This window comes from Colias philodice, chromosome 24 (assembly GCF_061535455.1).
Source record: "Colias philodice isolate Cphi_HAF_F1 chromosome 24, ilColPhil1 Martin Lab GWU primary, whole genome shotgun sequence".
Classification (NCBI taxonomy): domain Eukaryota; kingdom Metazoa; phylum Arthropoda; class Insecta; order Lepidoptera; family Pieridae; genus Colias; species Colias philodice.
In genome coordinates this window covers 4927534-4955157 of record NC_143109.1, presented here as the reverse complement: position 1 = coordinate 4955157, position 27624 = coordinate 4927534, and the positions used below count along the sequence as shown (strand labels likewise).

General features: G+C 34.2%; 1 protein-coding gene and 1 long non-coding RNA gene across 3 annotated transcripts in view; both read right to left on the bottom strand.

The window, feature by feature from the left end:
* The window catches only part of LOC149477708 (uncharacterized), a 298415-nt gene that overhangs the window by 228736 nt on the left and 42055 nt on the right, over nt 1–27624 (bottom strand). The gene's annotated exons all lie outside the window — the stretch shown is intronic.
* Nucleotides 391–27037, bottom strand: Gbeta13F (guanine nucleotide-binding protein subunit beta-1). Of its 2 annotated transcripts, none has more exons than XM_089710282.1 (9): nt 26801–27037; nt 13058–13191; nt 11730–11875; nt 7149–7319; nt 6193–6315; nt 5602–5803; nt 4607–4823; nt 3115–3886; nt 391–2818 (listed from the first exon to the last, which is right to left on the bottom strand). In XM_089710282.1, the coding sequence occupies exons 2-8, from the start codon at nt 13112–13114 to the stop codon at nt 3780–3782; spliced, it is 1023 nt and encodes a 340-aa protein (XP_089566408.1). In that variant the 5' UTR covers nt 13115–13191; nt 26801–27037; the 3' UTR covers nt 391–2818; nt 3115–3779. The 2 variants fall into 2 exon arrangements, with proteins under 2 accessions (XP_089566408.1, XP_089566409.1); XM_089710283.1 differs by lacking the exon at nt 26801–27037 and adding an exon at nt 13666–13886.

Genomic DNA, 27624 nt, shown 5'->3' with positions numbered 1-27624 from the left:
AGGAGCGGAGTAATGTGGGTAAATCCGCAGGGCACAGCTAGCCAAGAATATGGATACAAATCCTGCGCAACATACATATCAGGAGACGTGACTGTATTGTCAGAAAAATGACACACTCACCTGGATTGAACCATGACTCATATATGCATATGTAACACTTTCTTTTACTTTACATACATGTCAACATGTTTGACCTTGACAACCCTAATTCGCTTAAAAGAATAGTGTTGTACCCGTTAAATGTGGCTAGTACATTATTACTTTTGTATTATGTCTGTGAATGTGGTGTATGTACACTGTGCAATGTACATGAGAGAAAACGCGTCTAAAATGTAGTGCTAAAACTTTAGTTAGATATAATAAGGGATAAGTTTGAAATAAAACATACAGTAAAATAAACAAATTTTAATTTATTGATAATAATAACTAAAAAAAATATTTTACACAATACATTATAATTAGTATTACACCACTAAGAATAATTATTTTTAAACATATCAAAGATGTGGACTAGCAAATAAAAGTTAACTTATACAAATTCATTTATTTTTAGTGTATTTCGAAGGAAACTGTTTTACGATTCAATCATATTATCAAGTTCCTAATCATTAAGACGATATATACCACTGAAACCTTATTTCTAATGAACACTGAAAAATGTTCAATGAACACTTGGATGTTTCGCCGCGTCACGTAACCGACCAATGGCCAACGCTCTGCCGTGTCGCTCTGTTCACTGAAAACTTTCCAACTGTCAACGTATAATTTCATGATGATTTACTTTGATTCCTTCGTATTTATGTAAGGATTACAATAAGTTATACAGTTACAGGTTAATATATGGCAGTCCATGTAAAAGTGAGAAAAATTGGTCTGAATAGAAAATATAAACCGAATAGGAGCCATCATCAAACTATTCATTAAATATCATATCATATTAATTATAATATATTATACATAATAATGCAAAACCGTATGTTATAGTACATCGATCTGAAAAGAAGCCGTTACAGTAGAAAACAACTTTTATTTTTAAAAAAGTCTTATATCCTAGGCGTACATCTAGCAGACCATAGCTTATTCCATTTGCCAATTATTTATCTGTCCAACGCAGTGACAAGATGGCCGCGGTACGGCGGTTTCCCGCCAATACTGTTGACAGTAATTGTTATTCGATTGGACAGATAATACAACACTCACAATGCGAAACACTCTTACAAAGATAAATAGATGCGTGTGTTTTGCTCAATGAAGGGAGGGTGAACCCAGAAACTAAATTGTGCGTGGAATTTTAAAATATCAGAAAGTTTGTTGATATGCCCGTATTTTACAAAAATCCGCGACTGTAAAACATTTAAAAAAACTAATTTGTGTGTTCAGTTCACATCGTTACGCGTCGTTTGTGCGAATGATATTTTGAGCATGAATTTAAAACTATATGTAAGTAACGGGTTTTGTGCAGAAATCGGTAGCAAGTAAACAGAGTTCAAAGTCATTGAGGAATAAATTTCATCTTATCGCGTCTGCCTTATAATATAAACACCTACATATTATATTGTAACCTATCTAAGACAAAGGCTTAAGTTAAAAAAAAACAATAGCGCGACAACCATCCATCGACGAAACAAAAGAAGCCGTCATAATAAAACCTTTGTGCTTAATTAAAAAATCAATACTGCCACAAAAAGGTTACATTCCTCACCGAAAGTGTGAAAACCACAACAAAACATGAGTGATCTGTTCCATATTAAATAGCAACACAGAATGTTCAAGTTACAAATGCCTTAATATTTTAAACCCTTATTTCCTAAAAATAGCTTAATCTAGGAAAATGAACTCGGGACGAGCGATGTTAGTGTCCCGTTGTATGAACAAAATGTTGACGATTGTACATAGATCTTGTATGTTGATTCGAAAATGTTGTGTGATAATAAGTACTTCGGTGAAATGTACCAGATACACATATAAAACTTTAAAATACATACTACGTTTACCGAATTACGTAACGTATAACGTTTTACTATGTGAATATTAGTAAATTTGAAAAATTAAAAATGGTTGATCGGCTTGACTGATTACCAATTGAGTACAACTATAGTTGTTACATTCATAATATTGTACATTACAGTGTAAAGCGTGTTTAATACAATGATCCATTTTTATCGAAACTTAAATATTTAATCAATAAAAAGTTAATAATTGTGATATTTTAAAGCCGACTCGGTCGTGTCATAAATAATATATATATATTTTGGTAACAGAATATAAAATATGTCAATTATCATGTTACAATAAATTAAAATTGTTTATAACAAGAAAAAAAAAAGAATAAGTTAAATGTACTATCGTCAATAGAGATCTTGTATGACAATCTCAACTTTACGCTATTTTAGATGTAGCTGTTTGTTCGTACAAATGAAAAGGACAGATTCCTTTGTTTGATTAAAACACAAAGAATCTTGGGTCTCATAGTCGTCCAAATGACATTTTTTTTGTATGTCTGTCTGTATTTTAATGAATCTTACATAACCACATAACGTCTTTCTCATTTATCCGAACGAACGCAATCTATAACATGCATCGTATAGGATACCACGTGACCACTTACCTAGGAAATACAAGTACACGACAAACCATAAATTAGCATCAAGATTTTATATTATCCATTACATCAGATATAGCGACGAAAACAAAAAAAAAATCTCATTCAATAAATTACACATTGTTACATTAATAATTAATATTTGGTTCTTTAGGATTTTCTCAATTATAAGTAACTTTTACATGACATACTGTAGATAGTGCGTTGAAATTATATCTGAAAAGGGAATTATTTATAGATTATTATTTTTGCAATCAGCATTTATGAAACCGAATTAAAATGAATATAAGAAGCAATAACATATGGGGATTGGGGGTTTACAAAAAACTAATTAGGAGGATTGTAATGTTTCTATATTATAGCATACATCTAAAAATAAATAATTTCAATTTTCAACTACAACTTAGCAAAATTATAATTATGTTAAATATTAAATAAACGGGAGTCGAACCCACAAGTGAAGAGTTGTTTTTATTATATAAATTTGTGAATAGATTAATCGATAAACTCACCGAGTCACAGAAAAATAAAACAGCAGCGTTCGCCGTCTTCACAGTTCAGACAGGTTCCAAAATGGCTACGCTAACAATAATAATATTACATTACATACAAATATATCGTAAACAGTGCAGACATACTCATTACTACCCACCAGTAGTTAAATGCTTTCATTTTGTTAAGAGATTATCATCTATGTATACAAAATAAATAAAGCGAAAGTGCGTAATTAATAATTCCCTGTCTTTTAATTACACGAAATTTGGTAACAGGGCGTTTTTTACAGAACATAGTATAATAGGGATAGTTGCGCACCCCCGAAATGTAATTTATGAGAATCGAAAGTTTTAGAATCGCCGTTTCGAATCGACCGCCATTTTGAAGAGACATGGCGCCATTTTGCGTTCGTCGATCGAATAAATTCAAATTTCACTGATATAATATATGGAGCTGGGCATAAAATGTGGACATTTTTACCGTCTTTAGGTATTCATCAATTTCAATTTTTACTTGAAACATCGATTTTTTCAATCGATTATAGACGATAAAGCGTCCGCATTTTGCGGCCAGCCCAATCGAATCGATATATTTGCATCGGGGTGCGTTTTAAAGGGGGTAGGGGACGTTTTGTGGGGGGGATGTTTTGTGGGGGGGATATTTTAGCGTATCGGGACGATGTTTAGTTCCAAATGCGCAGGAATGAGTCCCAGGAGCCGGTGGCTACGGCCATGCCGTTCTCGGTGACGCCGAGACAGGACACGCGGTTGTCGTGGCCGGCGAGGATTCCTAAGGGAAAATTATAATTTAGTTTTTTTATAAGTTCAAAATCGCTTATTACATTTGTTAAATTTTAAATCGCTTATTACATTTGTTAAATTTTAAATTACTATTAAAACATACGATTTTTCCATTTATAATAAATAATAATACTAGCTGCTCCGCGCGGTTTCACCACCGTGGCTCCATTCGTGTTGGTCGTAGCGTGATGATATATAGCCTATAGCCTTCCTCGATAAATGGGCTATGTAACACTGAAAGAATTTTTCAAATCGGACCAGTAGTTCCCGAGATTAGCGCGTTCAAACAAACAATCAAACAAACTCTTCAGCTTTATAATAGGGTTGTGTTCTGTTATTCAAAACCATATTTATTAGCTTTTGTAAACAACCCACTTGCTTGCTTACACTTAATTTAGTTACTGCCTTACGTTTGCCATATCAACTGGTCTTTATTAATTGCTTCTTTTGCGGTTGTTGCAGATTTTATACATCTTCTAATAAAAAAATCAGCAGCCGACTTGTACAACGAGCAACGAGCTTGTGCAACTAACATAGAGTAAGTGCAAGCTATTCTCAACCTTAATACCAAAGCAATAGAGTACAAACCGGCGCGCTCGCTCTTCATCGAGTCCCACACGTAGCAGTTGACTTGGAAAATGTGCCTCTTGTTAACAAGCGATATTCGACTTTAAGACCTAAGCAATAGAGCACAAAATGGTTCACAAACCGGCGCGCTCGCTCTTCATCGAGTCCCACACGTTGCAGTTGAAGTCGTCATATCCGGCGAGCAGCAGCCGGCCCGACTTGGAGAACGCGACGGAAGTGATGCCGCATATGATGTTATCGTGCGAATACATCGCGAGCTCCTGGTCCGCGCGTATGTCGAACATGCGGCACGTCGCGTCGTCCGAGCCGGTGGCGAACGCGAAGCCCGACGGGAAGAACTGGAATTAAATAAAATAAATAAATATTATAGGACATTATTACACAAATCGACCTAGTCCCACAGTAAGCTCAATTAAGGCTTGTGTTGTGGGTACTAGGCGACGATAAATATAATATTTAATAAATACATATATAGATAATAACACCCAGACCCAAGAACAAATAATTGAGTTCATCACACAAATATTTACCCTGACCGGGGATCGAACCCGGGACCGTCGGCTCAGTAGGCAGTTACTTTACCACTGCGCCAACCGCGTCGTCAAAAAAAAATTAAAAATGAGTTAATTAGCAAGTACATTGTCAGATAGGAAAGTGTATGTTACACTTTCCTATCTGACAATGCTGTTTTTAAGGGATGGTGATATTTTTCTTCTATACAAATATTATAAAGAGGAAAGGTTTGATTTTTTGTTTGTTTGTTTGTTTGTATGAATTGAATAGGCTCCGAAACTACTTGGCAGATTTGAAAAATTCTTTCACTGTTGGAAAGCTACATCATTTCTGAGTGACATAGGCTAGGTTTTATCCCGGAAATCCCACGGGAACGGGAACTATGCGGGTTTTTTTTTTAAAACGCGGGCGAAGCCGCAGGCGGAAAGCTAGTATATAATAAATTCTAATAGTTGCACTGCCACATATCCAGTGAACTGGCCACACTTCAGTCCCGTCCCGCTGTCCTCAATGCCGCACGCGCGTACTCGCCCATATGCCGGGCGAACTAGCCGCACTCCCCCGTGCATCCGTGCACTGGCCGCACTACCGGCCCACACTCACCGTGACCGCGTTGATGTCGCTCTCGTGGCCCGGGAACGTCTGCTTGCACTGGCAGTCGCGTATGTCCCACAGCTTGGCGGACGCGTCGCACGCGCCCGACACGAACGTGCGCTGGTCCGGCGCGAGCGACAGCGACATCACGTCGCCCGTGTGCCCCGTGAACTGGCCGCACTGCTGGCCCGTCTCGATGTCCCACAGGGCGCTGCACACACACACAATAAATAATTATCCAATAAGAGTTCCCGGTTAAGTGTTGTTATGTTCACGGGTGAAATGTAGCCGGTAACATTCCCAGATAAAATGTTATCAGTAATGTTACCAGATAAAATATTATAACCAGTAATGTTTCCGGAAATGTAGCCAGTAACATTCCCGAGGAAAATGTAGCCCTACTAGTTAGAGAATAATCTTTATCCGTATCAAATTTAATTCACATCACCGTTCATGCTTGTATCTGTATCTGGTAAGTACCTTGTTCCATACTACAGAAAACTTTATATACATCTTACACAGCAAATCACAAGTTTACTAACAGAACATTTATCCTAAAACTTCAAACTATTTTAACTTCATATGTAAAGCGTCACTAACCAAGTCATATCCCCGGAGCTGGTGAGTATCTGGTTGTCGTCGAGGAACCGGCAGCACGACAGGTAGCCCGAGTGGCCGGGCAGCTCGCGGGACACGCGCACGTTGCCCTCTCGCGTCTTCAGGCTGGAAAATAAACAAATAATGGTACAATATACAGGAAACTGTGAAAAAAAATCTTTTTTGAAGTGAAAACTTCTTTAGCGGTGTTGAGCACATTTTCTGTAATGGGTATAAAATCTTAAACTGGCGTCAGGACACGTGACCTGATCGAAAAAGCGTAAGACGGATACCATTCCAAAATATCAAACATACTCAACGTTAATAATCAAGTTTTCACTTCTGCCAGCACTCCCGGAGTGCAACCCGTCTTTTTTTTTAATTCATTTGAGACAGATTGTCAAAATGGTCAAAAATGGAAAGGATTTAGGTTATTCTGTTAGAATACAATGTTAATGTATTGTTACATAAAATAAAGGGAATCAAACTTTTTCAATATTTAAAAACTGATCATCAAAATATGTAGTCACAAATGAAAAATACAATAAAAGTTAGAAGGATGAATAACAAGTCTGTAAAAATCAAATTTAAAACGGCTATATTTTCTGACAAATCTTTTATGCATGTCTTGTGCTATCTATGTATTTATCAGCAAAAAGGTCAAGGATACAATGACATGTTTACATTCTAGAGTGCAAAAATTTCTTCGTTACGTTTTTAACTGAAGTCAAATATATGAAATGCTACTCAATTTAAGGATAGTGTTTCACAACTTAAAACAAAATAATACTGTAAAATTATTGATTGAAATTACTATTCATTTTCCTTTTATCTTGAAAAGGACGACTATGTTTACTGTCAATTTAATAACATAAGTCACAACTTAGGGTACACCAATTCGTGATGTGGCTGTCCCACACGGCCAGCTCTCGTCCTGGCTGACAGACAACAGCACTCACCTATAGATCGAGCAGATGTTGTCCAGCCCGCCGCACGCCACGTACGAGCCGGACGGCGCGTACGCGCACGTCATCACCCACGACGAGCGCAGCGGTATCGCGTGCACCTTGTTCGTGGTGTGGCTGTCCCACACGATCAGCTTGCCGTCCTGGCTGGCGGACACTAGGTTCCTGCGGGCGAATTTACATTTTTATACTGTGACAATACACCCCTTGTGGCGTATAGGCCATACATCTGTTGCACTGATCGATTTTCTTTATGGTATACTGTGACAATATCTTGTAACAATTTCACTTTATGGATAACGTGTTTTGTGTAAAATAAAAGCTGAATGCATCATCTCAGTTATTGAAATTATCGTAATAATATTATATCAAAATTCAAATTCAAATTATATTTATTTGCACAAATATAGTTACAAATTACAGATGTTTTGTCTCTGTCTCATCTTTTAGTTGATAATAGTTTCATGAGATGTATGTTTTTTGCTATTTTCGATAAAATTGCATTAAATGTAGTAGGTAGTTATTATATTATCCATAATTTTCATTTATATTACCATCAAAACCGATCTAATCAATTAAAATCAAACCAATGTGCCACTAGACTTTATCGTTATCATGTTTTAAAATTGAACTAAAAAGCACCGATAATAATGCTTTAAAAAGGTATTGCTATTAATTGAATACACAACGCGAATTAGTAATGCAAGCAGATAATGTTCCAGCAACAAAAGCAGCTGATACGAGCGTAACATTCGACGAAAACAATAATAATATAATACGCAATCAAATAATACCGCGTCATGTTCACAGAAACTGTGCCGTAAGTCATGAATTATTTTAAGATTTTAGCGAAATAGATTTTATGCCACGCCATAACATAAAACGTGAAACTAGGAAAATGTTCCAATATTTCGTCATTTTGTTTCAACTGAGACTGTATGTAACGTGTTTTGAAGTGAAGGTAGAATTGAAAATAATTAAACCAGAGAATGTACTGACAAACTAGCTCTTAACCCATATATTCAACTCTATATTATCTTTCTATGTTACCTTCGATACCAACAACGAAACTGCTACAATATACTAGCACAATATACTGCTATAAATTCCACTCTGCCTACAATTCATAAAATATACAAATGCAATGAAAACATGATCTAAGAACTGGGCTACAATTCGATCACATAATTAGATTGGCCCTTGAACCAAAAACAGTACAGTACACTCGGAAGAAATAAACAAACGTTCTTATTAACAAATTTCACTACGAAAACATATTTCCCAAAGGAACGTGTCCTCGGGCACAAAACGGCTTGATAACATTAACATAATGGATTAGCGTTATTACATCCCTGTTGTTACAAACAGGCTTATTACAAACAATAGTATTGCTAAAATTGTAACTAATTTCTGCACAAAACAACTCCATCTAGATATTTTGTGATCTTTGTCATCTAGAAAAGTGTTACATCATCCTTGAACTATTTATTGGGGCAAATGGAATTAAAAGTACAATTGAACCGATAGTATGAATCAATATTAGTATATTTTTTTAAACAATTTGCATGTTTATCTTATATGACCTTACATAAAATATGGACACATGGAATTGGCAAGCTATTGAACGTTCCTATTAGACCTGACCGAGGTAAAACGAAATTAGGGTACAATATTTAGTAATATTTATTGTCCTCCTTATTTTCTCTGATCAGGTTTCATTTATTTATTAGTTTTTTTAATCCTTGTGGAGACAAATGCAACGTACAAAAATCATTAAATTCAGATCAGCCGTTTCTGACTCATAAGTTACATTAAAACAAACTCAACTTTCTTCAAATAATTAACCGCACTTTCTTTTACTTATATGTATTAATTGTTCACTGTTGTTAAATGTATGTCGTGTCGTATGCCCTTTTGGACCATTGCGGGGTGGTCTAAAAAATCTTAGCCTATTCTAAAAGACTTTTTTATTTTTAATGTTCTACATCGCGGGTTTTTTTTATTAGAAGGAAGTACCAAAAAACTATTCTAAAATACACTGGAACTGTTAAATAGTCTGCCTGGTCATATTATGTATAATTTTGAAAATATAGTACTAATTTCCAACCAGCCTACAATTCATCAAGGTTACAAAGTCTTACAAATCTCTCGCTATATCTACAATCGCACCAAAATAAATCACAAAGAAAAATCAATCATTGAAACAGGTGTGCTATTGTGATTATAATTTAAATGCAAAACATAAAAGTGACAACAATTCCGCGTAAATCTATACAAAACTTTTTAAATTTACTTTTGCGGATCTGAACACTATTATATTCCATGAAACAAAAACTCCATGATCTATAAATAGGTAGTTCAGTGAATTTTGATATTCGCGAGCATTGAATGTTATAAATCCATCGACGACTTCCAATTTCCTCTTGTTATCTTCTTTCTTATATATAAAAATGAATCGCAAAATGTGTTGGTAAGCGCATAACTCGAGAACGGCTGAACCGATTTCGATAATTCTTTTTTTATTATATTCCTTGAAGTACGAGGATGGTTCTTATGTTGAGAAAACGTAAATATTATGTACCACGGGCGAAGCCGGGGCGGACCGCTAGTTCAACATAAAAAGCTGGCAGATAATCATACTACCACCTACAAATATTACAAACGTAAGTTTGTAAGAAATAAGAATGCATATTTGTTAATCTTTGATGCTAAAACTACTGACCGTATTTTCATGATAATGGCAGTAATGTAGCTAATATCACCAAAGTGTGTACAAATACCAAAATAAGACATAAGCTCTCGAAATATTGCTTTTGCCGGGTTTTTCCACGGGTAAAACCGCGACAGAGTTAATATTCTAATAAGGTTCGTTCTAGTGTCGATAGAACGCAACTTACGGTTACAGTATTGATTTTTTATGATTCCGTTATGAGGGGCGCTTATGTTTCATTTTACTTTGCAATATGTGGAATACTTAAACGACTTGGATAAGTAAGTACAACGAGGTTATGGGAAAAAACACAGTGATCGATAAATTATGTATTTTTTAGTATCACTTGCATGTGTTTTTCCACATACCGATTCACAGTTTTTACGATATTACGCAGCGATTATTTGCTATGATAAAAGTGTAAACTGATGATGTTTACATAGTTATATTTCACAATTTTAGGAATACAATTGTTTATTTACTTATTTTGATTCATGTTCATTGGTTAGGGAGCCAGGTGCAAATTTGGTTAACTATTTCCTCTCAAGAGATAATTCGTCAGACGCATGAGAGTATAGTATTATAAAGCCTCGTGAACGTCAGCTGGCGCTCGGTTGGGGGGGTGAGCGGTTGTAGCCTCCCACGCACATAGGAAAAAAAATACATTCATTCATTCATTTCCTCTCAGCTAAAAATTTGTCAAAGTGTAGCTAACCCAATATCTCAACGAAAAAAAATAGTCAGCTGGTTACAACATGGTGTATTATACGTCAGCTGGTGTCTCGAACAGGAAAGTTAAATTTAAAGAAAAATTTATTTTCCGTTATTTCCTCTCAAACAAAAATTTACCTGATGATAGCTTATATGTAACTGTGGATAAATATATAAGTCAGCTGGCTGTATCTTGGTGGAAAAACCGTCAGCTGATACGGGAGGCTACAACCGCTCTTCCCCCCAACCGAGCTCCAGCTGACGTTCACGAGGCTTCATAATACTATACTTTGATGCATTTTACTAATTACCGCTTGAGAGGAACTTGGTCATAAAATCTGCTGCTGGCTCCCGGACCAATGACTTATATGCGTAGAAAAAAAATCAATAAGTTTAATCATTTATATATAATGTAGCATTGCAAGTTGCAACCACATAAAAAATTAGGACTAAATTTAAACACTGACGAATATTATCTATGCTAGTTTCCTCTAAATCATTATAATAGCGCACATTTCCAACCTCCATTTCTTTCCTACAAATTTTCAGTAACTTTTTGTTCAAAAAGTTCGCTCACAATAAAAACTGCTAGATACAACGTTGGCAGTTAACACGGTAGATATCCTCTTGTAACCTAGCTACATTGTTTAGTATTTCGTACTTACAAATGGTGACTAATTAACTACTATTCTGAGAATGTGACGTATCTAGATAGAACCTTCCGGATATTTATTTGTTACATTAAATACTTCATTTGGTGACATCTAGTAAATTTCACTACTTTCAGTTTTTTTTCGGGTAATTACTAATTAATACATATTTACTTGCGATCTGGCTTACATCATGTAGGACTTGTAATTTTATTATTATTTTCCTTATTTTGGAAATAAACAAATGTATGGAGGTAGTTATATTTTTATTTTAGAGAGTAAGTAAAGTACTGTAGTATAACATATCTTTGTATGCGAGACAATAAATAGATTTATTGTTTATTCAAAACTTTCAAAAAAAGAAAGTAGACAGTTAAGACACTTCAGTTATGTTCATGATTTATATGCGTGTCTTCTAGGCAATCAAGGCAATAGATAGCTTCCAAAAAAACAAATGTAGTAATTATCATCAGCCAAAAACATATAAATAATGTTATCACTCACCTCGAATCACTGCCCCAGTGCATCGCGTAGATCTTGGCGAGGTGTCCGCGCAGCGTCCTGCGCGTGCGCATCTGGATCCGCCCGATCGGCTCCAGGTTGGCCGTCGCCTGCGCGAGCGACGTGTCGCACGCCGCCTTGCGGGCGTCCTGTATTTAAAAACACATGAGTGATTATTTTATTCAATCCAGTTCACCGATGGTCAATGGTGAAACTTTGTAAGGACTATTCAAAAGTACTTCTCGGAGAAGCCTAATTGAATAAATAAATACATATTTGAATTTGAGTTCCTTCGAGGCATACCACGTCCATGACACTTGAAAATATCAAATTTATCAGGTACCTACAGTAAATAAAAAAATATAAACAATGTTACCGTTACCTAAAAAATAACTCTGTGATATTAAGCGATTATTGTGTCAGTCAGTTTTTCTATCACTGCATGTTTACAGGAAAGTATAGAAGTTAGGAACATTTCATTTTGACATTAGTTTCTTAACATCCTTTATCTCGGATAGTCGGCCTTAGGTACTATACACAGATACTAAGATACTTTTGTATACGCGCAATTGTGTGTGTAAATCCTATTCGAGCTAAAGACAAAAGCCATTGTCATCTGCTTGATTTGATAGGGATTTCGCATCCGGGTTGAGGTCGATCGAAAGTACGGAATGTCGCTTCTATGTAGGATATTATTTTTACTTTTTTAATATTTGCCTATCTAATCTAAGCCATAAACGTGTAGTTTATTTATTAGCCGTGTAACTATCGAGCAATGACGAGGGCTAAAACTAGAGCATAATACAAATTGCCTTTTACAACCACACAAGCTAAAGGATTAATTTTTATAAAATTGCAAATTTTTTCTTTATTCGCACGAACAATGTAGCTGATTACCTCTTAACAAGGCTTAAGCACAGATAAGCAACCTCATTTATAATTCTTCTCTAAAAGCAGCATTTATAATGTGCTCGGACGTACTGTTACGTTTTGAATGGCCATTTTATACATACAAACATGGAAATATTTAAATCTCTACTCTAACAGATTACTGATATAAAAACAAAAGCACATAGTGCATTTCGCACAAAATGGGTTGATACTTTTTGCTCTCAGTACATGTACCGCGTTCATAGCTTAAAATAAGCTATGAGGAAAAGGTTGCAACATTTAGCGCATTTGATTGCATAGCAACATTTCTCATCAGGGCTATCTTATTCAGTAATTCGTTAAGCAAAGAAAGTTTAGACGTCCCTGCCATTCTAAAGGTACTGCTATCAAAAAACAACCAACGATATCGTCTAGTATATTTTTATAGTTAAATGACTTACGCGTATGGCATTTTTAAGGGTTTCCGCCTCTTGGCGCAGACTGTCCAACTCATTCATTGTGCCGCGCAGCTTTGTATCCTCTCTTCACTACCCGGTTACTCTTGCGCGCCTCCCGCTACGCACTCTGCACCAGCCTGGTCAATAAAGAAACACTTTTTTAGAAGGCTGACATAAAAACAAGAAGATAAGTATTTCTTAATCATTGGAAACTTAACATTAATTTCTATAGGTACCTCTAGAGGGTCTTATTACTAAAATTTCTTATTGACTAAAGTTTCATTAATTCATGTTACATAGTAACTTCGTTAACATTTCTATACCTCCACTTTTTTTTCGATGTGACCTATAAGGCTAAAGCAGATAGCTGAACATATAGTTGGAAAACCCGCTTTTTCCTACATTTATTGTTTTGATATACCTAACTCGGATAAAATTGAATAAACAATAATATATTTGTTGTTATGTCAGTTAAATATTAGACTTTTTGCCTACTTTGGAAATAACGGCATGCTTAATATCAGACTTAATGAGATTGCTGATAGAAGGCGCTTCGGCACGGATAATCTCGCGCTAATACGAACCACTGTTCCAATAAACAATTACTGTACCAATTCCACTGACCCAGACCGCTTGAAACACCACATCGCTTGAAAAGCACACTTCATCACAACGCAAATAGCGAATAATTTTAGCGAAATATCAACGGATTACTGAACATCCATCCGCCGCTAAATGCCGGTGGTTTTCGCTGCACAATTGTGAATTAAGTATTATAACCACTTCGAAAGTTCTATGGACGCGAAGTAAAACTAGTTATTCATCATTCGTAGCCGATATCGACGCCAAATACGGCACAATGTGGCATTGATGCATAAACCGTCATCACGCTATAAGTATGTACCTCCACCTGCCGAGTACAAGAACCTTTCCTTCCTATGAAGCGCCGCGCCTTTGATTTATCAATTTAAATATCTGCTAACAAATGTTCCGCACGATTGGAGTTTTTTTTCTTTCGTTAGTACAAACGTAACACGTGTAAATACTTGGTGAACGTGTGTATCTTTATACTTCCTCTATCTGTATATCTAAAAATTGGTATACAATTATTTACTAACGATTTTATGCACGCCTATATGCATAGTATTGACTGGCGATGACATATAATTTTTTTACTGAAACATACACAGAACATTTTTTTACTAACAATATAGGTACGTATACATCGACCTCTGTTTATTAATTGGCTATAATTGATTAAATTTATAAAATAATATGTTATCGCACGACAATAACCTTATATGTATAGGCATGAGACATAACAAATAACATCTATCAATAATAAATTCAGTTTAGAGACCAAAATAAGTAAACTACTCTAGTTTTCATTCCTACAGCTACGTGTTCTAATAACAATAATCCAATGGCATTTTATCAGTCTACAAAAGAACTGTACACAAAAATGATATCGTAACGTGAAAATGAAAATTATAATATTAAGCACATATTAAATCTTATTTACAATAAGTAATTCTCGTAAAATTAGGTGATCGGTGAGGAAGGACGAATCAAAAAAAAATGGGCACAAAACAAGAGCAGTACAAGCTAATAGAAAGTACATATTATATTATCTGTGGTAATACTAATAGATTACAATTAAATTTTGAGACTCCGAATAAATGTTGTTTTAAATCCTCTACCTGCTCTTAAAACTAATACCTACCTATTTTAAAGTTAACCAAGATATACGAATAGGTCCAATTTAAATACATAATACAACAATGTATCATTGGAAGAAAACATGACATGCACACTTTGCGTGCACAAACAAGAAAAATACGATGCCCTTTCTACATTATAATCTAATTCACATCGATTCAATGCAGTTAGCCAATTTTTACATTCAATATTTAAGTCCTTAGTCTACTTATAAGGTTCGTGCTACATTGGTATGAAAAACAATAATGTCCATTGTCCTTTACAACGAGGATTTAAATCTTTCCTTGTTTACATTCGCAACGAACATCTTCAATCGTCGTTACGCACATACGTATGACGTTTTATCTCCAACTGTATAATTGTTTACACCTCTTCCTTATAATACAAAATAACAACTCGGTTCGCAAACTAATCGACATTTATATTTTTAATAATTACTCCATCATATTATCCTATCCTATGAAATCAACGGGTTTATGTATCCTGATGAATGATCCAGGCAATGATATTTAACTTGACCTTTTATTGTTATTTGCAGCGAAAGGTATTTAATTTGTAGTTGAGACTTAAAAATAAAATATAATCAAATTATGACGTTCATTATTTTACATGAACCTCGAGGAATGAGGATGTAATTAAAAAGCAATGTACGACAGAGCATTCCGGGCGGAAAATGAAGATCCTTTCTGTGAAAAAGTGCATATCCCGTGTGATTTACTCCGTCTGTGTCGGTATAATTAATGGAAAATATTGTATAAATAAAATAAGAAAATACATAATATAAAATGATAATGTGAGGTCGTTTTAAAAAATATTGAAAGATAGGTAGATAGTGAGTTAATTTCGTGTAATTCAGTCCGAATCAAAATTTGTAATTAGAATTGGTGCATCGTTAGCAGAAGTTTAATTCAATTTTAAAAAAGTTTAATTTAATCCATAAACACCAATCCTTTAAATTCGTGGATATTAAATTGCAATGTGCAAAATTGTTCAATCGCTCAACACAGACTCAATTAATTCGACAATCAGTCGCATCAACCAAATAGGGCTCGCAGCACACAATCCATTTAGAGATGAATTATTGCGCGTCTAGACTTTACGTCAATCTGATGTGAAAGAATACGAACACTCGGATTGTAGGTCGTTACGCATGAGCACTCGTAATGCTCCATCTTCGTCTCGTCTTTGAAATGAGATAGACAGAGGGTACGCGTGAACATTGTGCCGACTGCCGACCCGTCCGCGCTAACAAGCAAAGCGAAGCAGCAATGGTATATTATGTATAGGGCTATCCATTTGTTAGTACTGTTTAAAGGACATTACTTTAAATTAAAAAAAGTTTTGTTGCTAATCACGGAATACATGGATACGATTTTTGCAAGTTTCGTCAACTTCTAAAGGTATTCTTTTGAAGTTGAAAATATTATGTAGAACTGAAAATGATACTAGTTCCGCTATGAATTCTCTGCGATGTTTATTTACTAAAATAGCAATAACAAATATAAGCACATCAATTATGGCAGTTTATTTTTTGAACAACTTCCCTAGGATATTATGGTTGGCAGCCCTGGGATGCTGAGCTAACAATCTTTTGATTTTCAACGCATTTCACACCTTGGTTACGTAAACAAGGCCGATGTATGAAATGCTCAGATTCAGTTACGTCGAACTCTATTGATACCAATATTTTGTTGAATGACTTTAGCCAATTTTAGAGGTAGATGTTTTTTTTTCAAAGTTTCAAGTCCTACAAGTGTAGTACCAAATATTTCGCTTTGTTGGTAGTTTGGCTATAGATATTTAGATTAATATGTTAGCCCGGTCACTCACTTGCATGCCAACATTCGTAAAATATACAAATGTTTGCTTCTGTATGCTTGTTGCTCATTTATGGAAAAAAAGCAAATATCGTCTACACTTGTGGGTTGGGTTATGAATATAAAGGTACCTGTGAATGTACTACTAATATTTTACAAGCTTTTTATAACAATATCATTTGAATACTGTATCATATAATCCACAAATAGTTCCATAACTATACAATCTTTATATGGACAGATTCATGGATTGAGATGTTTGAATTTTGATTACTTAAGAATACATTCAAGATAACAACTAATGATCCAAGTTATAATGATGTGAATGACGATAATGATACTTGATTGTATACAAAATAATTCTACTTGTAGCTTAACAATGCAAAGTAGATGTCAAGATAAAATTGTAGGGTCACAAATCACAATGTTAATCGCTTGATAATTGCTTAGTTAAAGTGTACAAAAACTAAGGCATATCTAAATAACAAATATAAAGTTAGAATTTTTAATAATTTCCTTAAAATCGCAAATAAAATAATCTAACAAAACACAAACAAACAATTAGACCGGGAGATACTGACACAAAATTTCGAGTCATTTGTAACAGGATGGCGGTTCTACAGGGTTCTTAGTACGCAATGACAAAAAGAAAAATGATGGTGTGAACGCTGGTACCGGCGGCTTAGTCGCGTGGGCGTTAGTCGAACTCGTCGGAAAATAGCGAAAGTAAAACGATTTATAACAGTATGGCACTTATTTTTCCTGTAAGTTTGAGGATCAACGAATATAAATACAAAATTTCAAAGATCTAGGTGTTGAAAATCTTCACTTATATAAATTAATAATAAATTTATTTTTCAAGTATGACAGCACTTTTTCCCCCTACTAGAAGTATGGCAAATATAATAATGGTCACATTTTAGCAAATACTCTCCAAAAAGCCAAATGCAATACTGGTACAAAAAGATAGGCGAAATAAAAAAATTTTGCAGATTTTCGGCGGTATGGCGACCATTTGGAATCGTCCGAAAAGTATGGCATGGCGATTTTCGTAAATGGCTGCACGACGATGGTTACCTGTGCAAAAGTTAGCTTGGTACAAATGGTTGAATAATTGTTTTTTTTAAATCAACACATTCACGTCGGTATGGCGGGCTGTAAGTCATACCGGAAAAGTATGGCATGACACTACCGCCTACTTCTTTTTTATGGGCTATCGGTAAATTCTAAAATTTTTGTGTTACAAATCGTTTGACTTTCGCTATTTTTCCGACGAGTTCGACTAACGCCCACGCGACTAACCCACCGGTACCAGCGTTCACACCATCATTTTTCTTTTTGTCATTGCGTACTAAGACCCCTGTAGAACCGCCATCCTGATACAAATGACTCGAAATTTTGTGTCAGTATCTCCCGGTCTAAATGGATTTGTAAGAAATCTGATAAATGTGCAACATTAAATTATTAAAATTTTATATGTAACAAAAAGTAATAAGTGATCGGTTTCAATTTTTTTTATCTAATTTAGATAACTGATAAATAATAAAAACAACATAATTAATTATCTTGTATATAAAATAAGTGCACATAAAACAAAACAATTAAAATATTTAATTTCGCATAGCCAAATTTTCTAAAGGTAAGTTAATTCGGTTCTTTTTTTTACATATTATACATAAGTAATTAAATCTTATAAGAGTAAATAATTAATCATTCAATAATAAAAATAACTATTAATGAATAACTGAACATTATTAGTTAACAATTACCATCCTTTATATATTATTTATCAATCAATATTTGTTCAAATGAGATAATTATATAAATAAATAATAAAATTATCTAAAGATTGGAGATACTGTCATGTAATCACAAAGACTATAATCATATTATTATCCAAAGTGATCATAATCAAGTTTATTATTATTTGTTTGGCTTATACATAAATAACTAATATAAAGTTACTGTAGCAAGCTGTTTTACACAAAGTTTTAAGGTCCACCCTATTTTATTTGGGGCAAGAAGATATTATTATTGATGCCAGGTACTTTATTAAAATAGTAAATAGGATGTTTCATACATTAGTTATGGTTGGGATACCACAATACATAGAAAATTTAAAGTTAACAATTCTATACTAATCTATACTAATATAATAAAGCTGAACAGTTTGTTTATTTGAACGCGCTAATCTCGGGAAATACTGGTCCGATTTGAAAAATTCTTTCGGTGTTAGATAGCCCATTTATCAAGGAAGGTTATTGGCTATATATCATCACGCTACGACCAACAGGGGTGGAGCCACGGGGGTGAAACCGCGCGGCGCAGCTAGTATAATATAATATTATAGCTATTTAATAAGGAAACATACTTGGTGACCAGGAATACTACTCATTTTGATTCACAATACACATGACCTATAGAAATACCTAATTCAATATATTTTAGTATTTTGTAATAATACCAATAAATATGTATTTCAATTTAAAGAACAAATTTTTCATTGTTCACAATGAAAAATTAACAGAATCTGTGTCATTCTAGTTTTTCATTATTCAGAGCACAAATAATTCATATAAGTACTGTATGATTCCAAAGTTTTAGTTCTGCATTGTACTTATATGGAAAATATTCAAAATACACATTATTATACCTAATTAATTTAGTAAAAAAGTTTTAAACCTAAATAATTTAGTAACCATTGAGAATTAAATAATCAATTGATTTTACTCAATTGAATTCATCACTGTTTTGTTATATTAACATTAAATTTATACATGAAACTTTAAAAATTTACACCTTCCTTTAATTTACAGAAAAATAAGTTGTATGGTCAGTTACAATTATCATTTTTTTCTAAGAGTTCATGCAAAACTGTGCCTACATGCCAACTTTGTTTATAAGGCAACAGGTATACAAAGCTTAGACTAATTGGGCTAAACCACTAGCACTTCATCACTTGTTCAAGTGCCTATTGGTTCTTGAGAACAATTAACTATGGGCAAAGATTTATAACTGATAGGTAAAGTGTGGTCTTTTGAATAATTATTTACTTAATGATTGTTTGCAGTATGGTTTAAAAATGTCTCACCTTCAGAAAAATGTCTAACACCTAAAATTTTAAGTTTTGGAGTAAAATCTGACAAGTCTAGATAAAACCTTATTTTTACCAAGAAATGATATGCTTTTAAAGCAAAATGATGTTATTCTATATTTGGAACAAGATACATATTAACAATTATTTAACATGCCACATAGAACATACATAATAACATATGATGCAAATAAAGTTATCATTTAATTTTATAATACAATCTTAAATTTCCTTTTTTTTATTGTTCAAATATTCCCCTAAGCACATTTTCACAATCTACTTAGGCTTACATATTCATAATTTTCTATACAAACAAAATTTATACATAGAATTAAAAAAACAACTCATTCTTTGTGGTTCAACAACTGCGACAAGGAAGACTGTAGGTGCTTCTCAATTCTCAGTACAATCAATCAATATATTGTATTGACTCATTTTATTTTTGCATTAACTTCAATATTGTGTTGCTATAAGTATATGTTTATAATATAAACCTTTCAAAACATTCATATACAATAATTTTTCATTTAGTTATAACTATTGATACTGAAAATCATGAAATAGTGCATATAAATATTAAATGTTAATGCAATGGTCATATGTGATGACTATGTTATACAAAATAATTGATATGGCTAGTACATGCAGAAGTAAGAAAATAAGATATGAAGAAATAAATTCCAGATCCATACATTATGATATATAACTGACAGTCTATCAATGATATTTGTATAAATGACGGTTTACATAGTTTTAAAGCATTCAATTATAACATGAATAGCCAAAATCACAATACCAAGAAGCAAGTTTTAAATCACACACAGATCTCTATAATAATCCAAAAAACAATGATATTGCAAAAAAATCAAACCAAATGAGTCATATTATACTGTCCCAACATATTTTTAGATACCTATATGTTGTTATTTCAGTTTTGTTGTTTCACAAATTAACATAGATGAAATGATATGGTAGTTGCTAATCTGGATCTGTTAACATTGTCCTGATAAGTACAAACAATAATTTTATAAGCCAGTTGTTGCATACAATTAACTTGAAATTACAGCTTGTTTAAATTAATATATCAAGACATTTACACAATACATAACAAGACATTATTAACAATTTAATAACTTATATTGAATGAAATAGGTATGTTTGTTTTACAAATTATTCGTTCTCATACTTATATTCAAAGGCAGAAAGAGATGACCTATCTGTCCTTGATTTAGTTCAATACACACACTTTGAAACTGAAAATTTTGTATTTTTGAGCATCTAGGATCATTATATCAACACTGGTTTTTGGCAACGAGGGAAAAGAAATTTGAGTAAGTAATCAGTATTCAGTATCTCCTTTAGTGACATATAGTATATTTTATGTACACCTATGGTCTTCTTAAAAAGATACGCTCAGCAACTTGTGAAATATATCATAACAATTAAGATCTAGTATTCAAAAAGTTCAAAATGCATTAACTTTGGAATATATGGACTTAACTATTGAATTTTCGTGGAAAGCAATAATTGATTATGACTAGTATAAATTAAACAAATACTGGTGATTAATATAATCACTAACACTGAACAAGTACTGAATAATGATTTTGAATAAGGTAACATTAAGTTATATCTTATTATTTAAATATAATTATGAATTATGTGAATTAATAGAAAGATTCCAACTTATATGTAATGATCATTGCAATTTTTACTGCAGTAGTCCTCACATTAAATAGAAAGATAATACAACTAGCAGGAAAAAATATAATTAAAAGGATGCATGAAATCTCAATACCTGATTAACGATTATTCTGGATTATGCATATAAAATGATAATATCAGTGTGTATAATTTGCTCCCGTTTATTTTATCAAATTAACTAGTTAAAAGTGCAGTTTGAGTCTTGTACAGTGTCATAATCGTTTGTAACTATATAAACGAACTATTAGTGAACAATTTAATATTCAGTGTACAGTGTAAATACGAAATAAAAGTATAAAACCATTATAAAACATTAATGTACGACAGACTTTGAAGTGTTAAGACTGTTTACGATAAAAACGCGTAAGCGACGCTGATTTCCTGGCGCTTACGACGTTTTTGCCGAGGCTATAAATCAGAACATCGGGACGGCAAGTACAGAATTATATTGCTTTGAATCTACTTATACCACTAAACGTATTTCTAAGGTGCATAGCTTGAAGCGCTACTTTGTCAAATTTTGGACTTGATTCATAATCGCTTTGTCATGTCTACAATTAATTGTGCCGGATGTATGAGCGCTTTTAAAAGCCGAGATGGCCTACAATGTTATAAATGCAATCTTTGGTTTGATCTTCTTTGCGCGAATATAACAGAAAGGCGTTTCAAATCAATGAATGCTAAGACTAAAAGTTCGTGGATATGCCCTGGATGTTTAATCAAAGAACCTAAGTTGGATAACACGAATACGCCGGTCCGAGCGGCAAGGCTGCCTTCCCCATCAGGGGATTGCGCGTTTCTTGGCCAAGAAATGCAACACGCTCCGGCTGAGACAGATAATAACACTTTATTAACCGATTTAAAAAGCAGTTCATTGAGAGAAATTATTAGGCAAGAAATAAGTCAGGCTCTTAGAGAATCGGTTAAGTCCCTATTCAGCGAACAGTTTAATAAAATCAATAACCTAATAGCCGATTTTCAGCAATCACTTACATTCTACAGCGGACAATACGATGATATTAAATCAAAACTTGAAGAAAAATGTATTATAATAAATAAATTGGAAAAGGACAACGCTTTTCTCATGAACTCATTAAAGGATTTGAGAAGAGATTTAAACTCAATGGAACAACATGCACGGTCTAATAATGTTGAATTGCATTGTGTGCCAGAACATCGCTCAGAAAATTTGATTAATACAGTTCTCCAACTCAGCAAGGTCATTAAGTGCGACATAAAAGATACCGACATAATGTATTGCTCCAGAATCGCTAAAATGAACCCAAAAAGTAACAGGCCACGATCTGTACTCGTCAAATTTGGCAGCCCTCGCATTCGTGACACCTTTCTTGCAGCTAGCCAGCAGTATAATAAGAACAACAAAAAGAACAAATTGAACTCTGCTGACCTTGGTATTGCATCAGATACACCCTCACCTATCTACATAATCGAACATTTATCACCGACTAACAAAATAATTCACGCTGCCACTAGATTGAGAGCAAAGGAAATTAACTACAAATTTGTATGGGTGCGTGGTGGTCGAATATTTATGAAAAAGGACGAGGTGTCTGAGACTATTGTCATAGGAAGCCTGGAAAAATTGAAGTCGGTATCCTAATCGGGTATTAATATTATGTTTATTGACAAGATTTATTGTTATACTTTTTATTTTCGATTCTATCAAAATCTATTACCAGAATACAAGAGGTTTACGTAGTAATTTAGTTAATGTACGTCAGCATATACAAAACTCAGACTATGATGTCTATGTCTTAACTGAGACGTGGCTGCACGGTGGGATTTTTGACAATGAAATTTTCGATAACACATTCACTGTATATCGTCGCGATCGTGAATCCTCCAATATCAGTAATCATAAGAAATTGGGGGGCGGAGTCCTCATTGCAGTTTCTAATAAAATTTTGTCAAGACGTATGTCAGATTGGGAGAGTAATTATGAGGATGTATGGATTGCTATTGGTTCCGGTGGCGATTTTCATGATTCTATGAAGATATGTGCTGTCTATTTGCCGCCCCCTGTCACCTATAATATACTAGATAATTTTCTTAGCAACTGTAGTTCTGTCATTGATGGATATTCGTCTGGTTCTACGATTCTTCTTGGTGATTTTAATCTTCCCTGCATTGATTGGGTATACGACAATACAAACTTCTTCTTATTTCCTTCTTGCTGTGGTTCTCGTTTAAGAGATCGTCTGGTGGATTTCCTCACTTTGCATGATTTCACTCAGCGCAATGGATTTAAAAATTCTCAAAGTAAAGTCCTTGATTTAGTACTCTCAGACATTGATTGCATTGATATAACAGTATGCCCTAGTCCTATAAGAGAAGTTGACAGGTACCATCCCCCTTTAGTTATCACACCTAATACTAAAATTACCAGAAAATGTAAACCGAAGCCCTCATATCGTTACAACTTTTTTAAAGCAGATTACAATACAATAATTAACACTCTCAACTGCATTAACTGGAAACATGAACTGAATTTAACAGAGGGAATAGATGTTATTGTTGATAATTTTTATGCTGTTATCAGTAATGTTATTAAACAACATATACCGATGACTTTTCGATACCAAGGTGGTTATCCTCCTTGGTACTCAAATCATCTTATAAAAGTGCTTAAAAAGAAATTAAAACTACGTAAGAAGGTAAAAAAATATGGTAATCCGCTAGACGTTCTTGAATTTAGTTATCTGCGTAAGGAAGGTGCCACCTTAATTAAAGTTTGCTACAAAAACTACTTAGACAAGATTGAAAAGGCGGTTAAAACTCAGCCTAAAATTTTTTGGACTCATATTAAGAACTTGCGGAAAGGCGGATCCACTTATCCCTCGCAGATGGTTTTGAATTCAGAAGTCGCCAACAATCCTACTGATATCGCTAATTTATTTGCAAAGCAATTTTCTTCTGTATTTGATCCAACACATACTTCACCCGATTATTCTTCATCCAATGATGTTTCCCTTATTAAAATCACAAATTCTTTTAACATATCTCAACATGCTGTCTACAGAGCACTCTTAAAATTAGATAAGTCCAAGGGCGCGGGACCTGATAATATACCGCCTTTTTTCTTGACGTCTTGCGCTCGAGCTTTGTCCTTGCCACTTTCGTATATATACAACGCCTCACTTGAGAAGGGAATATTTCCGTCAAAATGGAAACTGGCTCGAATTGTACCCATATACAAAAATGGCAAACGTGAATTGGTTTCTAATTACCGTCCAATTTCTATTCTCTCCACAATGGCAAAAGTTTTCGAGTCCCTTGTATATAGCCATTTATATTCCACTGTCCAGAGCGCTTTATCCATCAATCAACATGGTTTTGTCAACAAGAGATCTACGAACACCAACCTAGTTGCCTTCATAAGCGATGTGTCAGATGCCGTAGACCGAGGTTTCCAAGTTGACGCTATCTACACCGACTTTTCTAAGGCATTTGATAAAGTCAGCCACCGCATATTGGTTGACAAGTTGAAACACGCCGGAATTACAGGAAATATTTTGAATTGGTGCAAGTCTTATTTAGGTGGAAGAAGGTCGTCGGTAGTTCTGGATGGAGTTCAGTCCGAGTATTTCTTAGCGACATCAGGAGTGCCTCAAGGGTCAACCCTGGGCCCATTATTTTTTAACATATTTATTAATGATTTGCCTGATATTTTCCAGCACAGTACACCATTTTTATTTGCTGACGATTTGAAATTAATTCGTCAAATAAATTCTCGTGCTGATTCCGATTTAATACAATCTGACCTGGATAGACTGACTAATTGGTGCGAAAGAAACGCAATGTATCTGAATTGTGGCAAGTGTTACCAGATATCTTTTACTCGTTCCCAAAATAGAATACTCTCCAAATATCACATTAAGGGTAACATGCTAATGGAAGTGTCTACGATTCGCGATCTGGGAGTGCACTTGGATTGTAAGCTACGTTTTATAGAACATTATGATGTTGTCATCGCAGCGGCGTACCGTTCTCTTGGATTTATTCTGCGTTGTTCAAAGGAATTTAAAAACACCTCTACTGCTCTACTTCTTTATAATAGCTTCGTGCGCACTCGTTTGGAGTATTGCAGTATAGTTTGGAACCCCTGTTATCAGATTCACAAAAATAGAATTGAAAATATTCAGAGGAGACTTGTACGCCATCTTGCTTACCGAGCTGGTATCGCAAGATCCATAAGCTCTTATGAAGGCAGGCTTAAACACTTTAGCATGACATCTCTCGAATCGCGTCGCACTATAGCTGATCTTTCGTTCTTATACAAATTGTTGAATAACGGTCTCGACTGTCCAGCATTACTTAGTAGGCTCTGTATCAATGTACCGTCTAGACTCCCCCGTCAACCCCGTTCCCTCCTGAGTGCGCCTTCATATAGGACAAATCTTGGCAAAAATTCACCCATAGTGAGACTCTCCCACGAGTATAATAAGCTCACGAGTATCTCGGGAGACATAGACATCTTCGGTCAATCATTAACGAAATTTAAATCGTTAATCCTCAAAATCTCTTATTGAATGACTGTAAAAATGTTATTGAATTCCGACAATTATTTTTGACAATATTGTTTTCACATCGCTCTACATCTAACATTTTTTTTCTGTGTATAATTAAAATATTATAATAAATTATTAATATTTAGATAATAGTAAATTATTTAGATTAAATATTAAATTCAATCCAATTCTGAAGTAATGCTGTATGTACCTATAATTAGTAGCCAATTTAGATTAAGACTTTATGTACGATTATTTATATAATGTTACAAATTGAGTTACTGTTGGTGCATCATAAATAAATAAATAAATAAATAAATAAATAAATAAATAATGAGGGAGCCACTTTCAATCCATAAGCACACACAAGTCAATAATCGTTAGTCCTTAAGAAAACGCCTTTTTATGGAAACGAAAAATTGTCGTCTTTTCCTTCTGATAAAACTAACAAATTGTAAGCAATCTACATGTGAAATATAATCGCAGTTATTTACGCCTAGTACGCGTATAAAAAATACATATTGATAAGGCTAACGTCCGAATCGATGCTGCTTTAGCAACAGGGCCGTGCCTTTGACTGATATATATCTATACCGTGTTATATAGCTCATAGTACGCTAGTTTCCTCACAAACTCGCGACATCCTCCTATAATGCGGGCCCTAAAGCAATCTAGCCGAGCTCCCACATGTAGAAATTGATTACTTTACCCTAGATAAAATGTTTCAGACATGGGTGTACATACCACGCATACAGCCGGCGACCATTGTCGATATCGCTTATTCACATACGACACACCCTAACATCTTAAGCTAAGCTGTACTTAATATAAGACGATTATTATAAGTAAAGCCGTTGTAAGAATTAAAAAACAAGAATTTTACCCCACAGTCAGCAATTCTTTTCTTTGGATCCACCAGTGGTTTTCAGGCGCTTCCTAAAACCACTATTAAGACTGGATTCTATCCTTTTGGCACATTTTGTATTTTTACAACAACACTACACTGAACCAGGAGTTAATCACAAGTTTTTATCACGGACTTTTCCACCATTTAGTGTTTCATACACCCTCGAGCTCAATCCTTTTCACGGCCATTTGCAAATTGCGTCAAAGTTCCTTAAATCCTATTGGTCCGTTCTGCGCTAATGTCGTCGGATTCTATTGCGCCCTCTACAGATGATATAAGAAACTAAACGCAGTTACAAAGTAATTTAAGCCTTGTTCAGTTCAAGTAGGGTTTGGAACGAAACATAACTTATGCGTTTATGTCCTTTCTATAGATACAAGGTAGGGTGCGGTAAGGCTTTTTTGAGAACCCCATAGCGTGACGTCAAACTGGGCGTGAATTACAAGACGCGGTCGATTTGAAACCCGTATTGGTACTTAATTTTAAATTTGTCCGTTTGAATAAAATATAACATAAATAAATTATTTCATTAATAGTGATCATTTTTTTAAATTTTACTTATTTAGTAAATATATTAGAAAGATAAATAATTTTAGGTAGGTGCTTAGGGTAGGTGATACAATATTATTTAATAACATGGCATAGAGTATAAAATATTAAATTATTTATTATGTATTAAAACTAAAGTGTAAATTAATCGTTTCTTTTGTTTATTTTATAGTTTATTGATAGTTGCATTAATTCATACTTAGATTTCATATAATGCTTAGCATCAGGAATAGAAAAATTTACCATGTTAT